This window comes from Stigmatopora argus, chromosome 22 (assembly GCF_051989625.1).
Source record: "Stigmatopora argus isolate UIUO_Sarg chromosome 22, RoL_Sarg_1.0, whole genome shotgun sequence".
NCBI lineage: Eukaryota > Metazoa > Chordata > Actinopteri > Syngnathiformes > Syngnathidae > Stigmatopora > Stigmatopora argus.
Window position 1 is genome coordinate 6317661 of NC_135408.1, and position 6146 is coordinate 6323806.

At 41.5% G+C, this 6146-nt stretch overlaps 1 protein-coding gene across 8 annotated transcripts; it reads right to left on the reverse strand.

Annotated features, from left to right (window-relative positions):
- Nucleotides 1-341: 341 nt before the first annotated feature.
- On the reverse strand, nt 342-3357 carry LOC144068409 (serine/arginine-rich splicing factor 1-like). Of its 8 annotated transcripts, none has more exons than XR_013298181.1 (6): nt 2850-3351; nt 2025-2185; nt 1773-1945; nt 1430-1700; nt 1095-1185; nt 342-813 (listed from the first exon to the last, which is right to left on the reverse strand). XR_013298181.1 is itself a non-coding variant. In XM_077592937.1 (5 exons), exons 2-5 carry the CDS (start codon nt 3041-3043, stop codon nt 1509-1511), a joined length of 720 nt encoding a protein of 239 aa, XP_077449063.1. In that variant the 5' UTR covers nt 3044-3048; nt 3197-3357; the 3' UTR covers nt 342-1508. The 8 variants fall into 8 exon arrangements, 3 of the variants coding, with proteins under 3 accessions (XP_077449063.1, XP_077449062.1, XP_077449064.1); XR_013298180.1 differs by having other exon boundaries at nt 1365-1700; XR_013298179.1 differs by having other exon boundaries at nt 342-1185.
- Between the last annotated feature and the right edge of the window lie 2789 nt (nt 3358-6146).

Sequence of the window (6146 nt, forward strand, 5' to 3'; positions counted from 1 at the left end):
CGCCTTGAGTGGGATCCGGCTCTACCTTGACGTCATAAGCAGGCGACATTGTTACACCTCCGAACATGTGCCAGAGGGAAGATTATCATATAGAGCCAAAATTATAATGTCCCTGGCAACAAATAATGACTGAAATGTGATTGATTAGATGCTTAAGTATGAAAACATCTGGAAGCAGCACAGGGAAGCTGACAATTTGGAATTATTTAATAAGTATTCATGGACAAAGCATAATTACCATCAGTCTGTGATTCTGATTTTTTTTTTTTAGGTCAGCAGAGAAGGCCTTGCAGGCCCTGACAGTCCACCATTGAATTTAGTTATACATTCACAAGAGAGAATTCCAAAGTTTCAATTTTTTTATTAAAAGAGAATAAAGCTCTGATGACACTGCTGACTAAGAAAAAAACAGAAACCATTTTATCAGGAAAAATTGGATCTAAGATTCAAACCACAACCCCTTCCTCCTTTGTCCCTCTTCCTCCATTACCTTTGAAGCCCCTTGTGGTCATGTGAGCTCTTCCTTTTTGAGCGATTAAAAAAATTACAACTCTGCCACTAATTATGAATTTCCACTCAAAACATGGAAAATGAACACTAAATGGGATATTCAGAAGAGACCGCCAAATTAGCATGACTAACTACAATGCTTGAAAGGTTAGATGCGGGAGCCTCTCCTGGTGCAAAAAAACAAACAAACAAACGGACAAAAACATTGTTCCAATGCTCCTGCTCCTTGTATCCATCCCGATGCCTAAAAATCCTAAATCCTGATCCGGCTCCGGATGGGGTGACAATGAGCCCAGTCCAAACCTTCAGAATACCAGCAGAACCAAAGAGAAGGAGTTAGAATCACACCTCCGCAAAGAACTGAAAATGTGTCTACATTTTAAATGTCACTAAGGGATACGAGCAAAAATGTCTAAGAAACTTAACCGAAAAAAAGTGGAGGCCACAACCTATGAACAAAATGGACGCAGAAGCATTTTTGGGTGGGGGCCAAGTATTGAGAAGCAATGGGACGCCATATTAAGTGTAAAAACATGTGAACAACCTCACAATTAAATGTTTGTAAAGGCACAATCAATTCATACCATTGCGTGCCACATTTGTATCCTCCTCCTCCTGTTTATCCTAATTTGAAATGTTTCCTTTTCTTCCAATCCTATCCTGTTGTTCTGATCTCTACAGAGAGACACACAAGAAAATCAGCAGAAATAACGCTTGAGAAGCCAAATAAAAAAATAAAAAATAAAAAAACAGCAGTAGCGGCAGCATTAAAGATGCGGGGAAAGAAGAGGCGGGGGGAAATTGTGAGTGAAACTGGAGAAAGAAAAAAACAAAACAAAAAACACCCAACTCACAGTGAAAGGGAAGAAAGGGTGTGGCGGCGACATAAAGCACATACAGCCGGGCTAATGAGAAATACATCAATGCGATCCAACTCCGAGGTTTCTTTTTCTCTCTCAACGTGCCGCGCTCCCCTTCAAGTCAGGCCGGCGTCAGATCTAGGTGCGGGAACGAGACCGGGAACGGGAACGAGACCGGGAGCGCCGCGGGGAGTAGCGCGGCGAAGCCCGCCCACGGCGAGCAGGGGAGTAGCTGCGCGACCGGCTCTTGCTTCGACTGCGGCTTCGGGAGCGGTCGTAGCTGGGGCTGCGGTGGCCGTCCATCCTCACGCGGATATACGCCGTCTCCCCCTGGGCACAGGCACCAAAATTAAATGCCCAAATTAATTCAAATGTCCAAATTCTTCCCCGTGGCTTGCCTACCTCGTGGGAGCGGAACTTGCTGTTGTCCAACTTGTGAACAGCATAAGTCATGTCCTCCTTGCGCACAAACTCCACCACACCGCTGCCATCGCGGTTCACGTCGGCGTAGCACACGTCGCCAGCCTCTCGCATGTGGTCCTTGAGGTCCTGCCAACTTCCGCTGGGCGGGAGACCTTCCAAAAAGCAAAAACGGGAGTTAAGAGGCTTTTAGGGACTTCACTGAACAGGAGCACTAGTCAAGACGGGGCCCACCTGACACAATAACCCTATACTCGGAGCGTCGAGACGGAGGTCCGTATCGGCCCCTGGGGGGACCCGCCGCTCCGCCTCGGCCACTCCGGGGGAATTCCACCCGTAGTCGGTAGCCGTCATAGTCGTAGCCATCACGCCCATACACTGCGTCATCCGCATCCCTTTGAGAAACAAAAAGGTAATGTAATTATCTGCATACATTTTTTGGATGAGTAATTCAAGTATACTTTTGGGATAACCGTTAAGTCGAATATTTTATTTACAACTTATTTTACAGCGAGGGGAAAAAAACTGTTGTGTACTGAAGTGACTTGAGGAGTAAGCAATGAAAAAACATACCTGAGACAACTAGTACTGTAATGAGGCTCAGATTTAAATCTAACCTGTGGTTCAACAGTTTTCGTTTCATTCATAAACCCAATTTGTATTGGTTTTACCGTAATTATTTTAAAAAAATACGCCTCTAAAATGTCATTAATCAAGTTTAGCGGTTCATGTTTGAATCCCACTTTAAGTCGTTTATTTTTAAAAAGATCAAAAATAATTCCCATCCTTAAAATGTACATTATTTAAAAAAAATCAACACATTTTGAGTCATATTCGAAAACATAATTGTAGTTGAATATACACTAACTAAGTACTTATTGGTACCTAAACATTTTAAACCCTCCCACTTAATGTTTCTTTAATGCACGAGTAGGGTGGAGCTGAAATTCAGGGGTCGAAGGGTCTCCAATGTAAACTTTACGACCTGTAAATGTTCCAAATTATGGCCATAAAACGTGTTACTCGGTTAACGCTACCACAAGCGTGTTTCGCGCTCACCTCGGGTCCTCGAACTGCACGAAGGCGAACGGCGGTCCGCCTCGACGGTTTTTGAGATCGATGTCGCGAATGGATCCGTACTTGTAGAAAAGGTCTTCGACATCCTTGGAGCGAATGTCGGGCGGCAGGTTTCCGACATAGATGCGGCAGTCGTTGCTTCCCGCGGGTCCTCGGATAATGCCTCCGCTTGACATGCTAGCTAGCACACAATGGACGTGGTAGCGTGCGTGTGAATGTGCTGGCTAGTTAGCTAGCTACACAGTCTAGCTGGTGTGGTCGCTGGGTTCCTTCTTAAGCAAGAAATAAAATAAATAAGCACGGTTTTGGTTCAAGAAGCACTGTCTTACCGTAGGAAATAATGTGGGGATATTATTGTACAACTTGGTCGCGGCGGAATCTAAATCCGTCGAGGTAACAACGTGGGGGAAAGATTGCGCTAATTCCCACAAGGTGCTGCCTCCACTTTCCGCCAATAGCAAATTCTTCTTCGTTGGACTATTTAAAGGTAGTTTAGCGCACATTGCCACCTATAGGAGAACCGTGCGAATTTATCCTGACGCGCTCGCCTCTCACCCCACTCAGCAAGAGAAATGGCGTCTGCCTACGGGAAATTCGCTGAATTGGTTGCAGGGGGAAAATGAATGCCCTATTAGGGTTAAACACAACAACATATTCGTTATTTTAAAGGTCCAAATAAAATGTATACATTAACATTTACTAAAAGTCCAAGGATTGGTTGCGCTTCCAGATTTTTTAAAGAGGTAGTCAGCTGAGACACATAAATATTAGCCAAAGGGACCACCAAAGCTAAAAAAAAAAAACCTCATTAAAGTAAAACCTCCTCCTATTATCTTTTCATACATACATTCGTATTATGCTTCAATAAAAATACCATACACAGTGGAAAAGACGCCACCAAGTGGACATCATAAGCAAATGCACCAATATGCAATAAATTAAAAACTAAGTGTATGAACAAATAACAAACTTTGAAAAAGGACCTGGTTAAAGTGGCACACTGCACCAATAATATTAAAAATGACTTACCACTGCATATTTTCATCTTATATTTTGATATTCACACTAAAACACCCAAACTACCTCTATCAGTTGCTGCTAACCACTTTAGTCACTTTTCTATCTCATTTCATTTTTATTGCACATAATTTTTATGCCTATGTGTGCACTCAAGGTGAACCTTTAAATCTAATTGTACATAGATAATAAAGGCATTCTATTCAATTTAATGTATTAATTTCCCATATTTCGAATCTGGCATTTAAGCACGCTTTGGCCAAAATTATTATTTTGCCTTAGTTGGTTGCTAAACCAATAACATGATCAATTATAGGATACTTGGCCATTTTTTGGACATCTATCCATCCTTTTTTAGATACAGCATATCCTTATGAGTCTTAGTGGCAACCAATCACTCTCACTCCCAAATTTGGGTAATTTGCCATCATTAACTAACCAAATTATTATTTTTTAAATCTTTGGACAAAAGAAGACAATACCCCGCCCGACCCCCCCACACACACACAAAAATTCAGGTGTACCTTCAAATTCATCCTTCTGTGTTTTGTTTATATAATTTAATGCCTTATCATGTGAGTGAAATATTAGAATGTACACATCATAGTACGTATAGCTGTTTAAGACATGATCGTTTATGATGTGCAGTGCATCCTTCAGATCCCACTCCAGCTAAAATTACTTCATCCATGAAAAAGAGGTATCCATGGTTACATCAGGAGCCATGTTAAAGGATGCCTGCCTGAGTGTGTCTTTACTAAAGCAGTCATTCCTCTCCCCGCTCCGATTCATCATTTCAATACAGCACTCTCCCACCTTAAGGTTTTTTCAACGTGATATGATTTGCTTTTGTTTATGAGATCTGCAGTGTGCCAATCATTTTGGATAATGGAAGACTGATTATTAAACATGTTTGAAATATCCATGAAGATCCAATTTCCAGTGTGACTTTGTGGGCACGTCAATATTTCAGGCGAATTGAAGCTGCAGGTTGAAATATTTTGCAGAGCATCCCAGTGCGACATATTTGCCGTCTTCAGAACAACCTGTTTCCTTGACAACGCAGTTTTATCATTCAAGCCCATTGATACCTTGTCTCAATGCCGGAATCAAATGGGGCTTACATTTATGTTGCTGCAGGGAGCCGCAGCGAGCTCAGAATGAAGTGAACGTGGTGAATAAATTGGCATGGACGGAGAAAACAATCACATTTCAATCAGGCAGAAAGAGATAGAAAGATCATTAGAATTCATATTCCATCCGTAACAAGTGATTTATTTTAAATGTACAATATATATGCAAATAATCATTGGGAATTAAAAAAACATATCGTGGGTTAATCTGGGTGTGATAAGAGCAATATATTTACCTTAACACAAAATATTAAGTTGAGTATTTACGGTTTTCCTATACGTGCTCTGCGATTAATGATCAGGCCAAGGTGTACGTACCGTGTCTCTCACCTGAGGTTATCTGCGAGAGGGTGCAGGTTTGATTCCTGGCCATTCTGAACAGAAAATGTGCTAGAATACAGACAGAAGGTTCAATTTATATAGTTCATTTGTAATAATAAAAAGAAGTTGATGTCATTGCTATACCCACCACTATATTACCTATATAATTTCTGGAAACATACCCGGCAGATGAGTGATTAGCGCGTTGGCCTCACAGTTCTGGGGTCCTGGGTTCGAATCCAGGTCAGTCCTCCTGTGGGCAGTTTGCATCCTCTCCCTGGCCCTGCGTGGGTTTTCTCTGGATACTCAGTTTCCTCCCACATCCCAAAAACATGCAGGGTAGGCTGGTTGGACACACTAAATTGCCTCTAGCTATGATTGGATGTTTGTCTCCTCGTGCCCTGCGATGTGTGTGTGTGTGTATTAATATATAAAATATTTTACTAATACAGAATACATATACAGAATCAACTCAATAAAACAAATAATAAGTGCAAGTGTACAATCCAAAGGTTAGTTGTGATGAGATGCGCCATATTTGGATTTGAGCAAGATTCATGTGAATTTGCTGCACATCTGTTATGAATGACAGACAGTGTGTTTTCAAAGTCAGGGCAGGCTGAGATTTAATTGTCTTTTAATAATTAAAAACCAAGTGTGGATAATTTGCACACATAGATTTGTTTTAGTTGAATCTGTTTTCCAATGCTTCAGACTACCATAGATTGCATTTGACTTTTATGGGATGTATTGTTGGCAGTTGTAGTATATCAGACAGACTCGAAAGGGACAAGGTGGAGAAAACGAA

What these genes read in the sequence shown, in the direction of transcription:
- LOC144068409 (XM_077592937.1), bottom strand. Translation starts at nt 3,043, where the DNA reads ATGTCAAGCGGAGGCATTATCCGAGGACCCGCGGGAAGCAACGACTGC. An exon ending in GTATAGGGTTATTGTGTCAG is followed by an intron (nt 1,946 to 2,024) that starts GTGGGCCCCGTC and finishes GCTTTTTGGAAG; the next exon opens with GTCTCCCGCCCAGCGGAAGT. An exon ending in GCAAGTTCCGCTCCCACGAG is followed by an intron (nt 1,701 to 1,772) that starts GTAGGCAAGCCA and finishes GCCTGTGCCCAG; the next exon opens with GGGGAGACGGCGTATATCCG.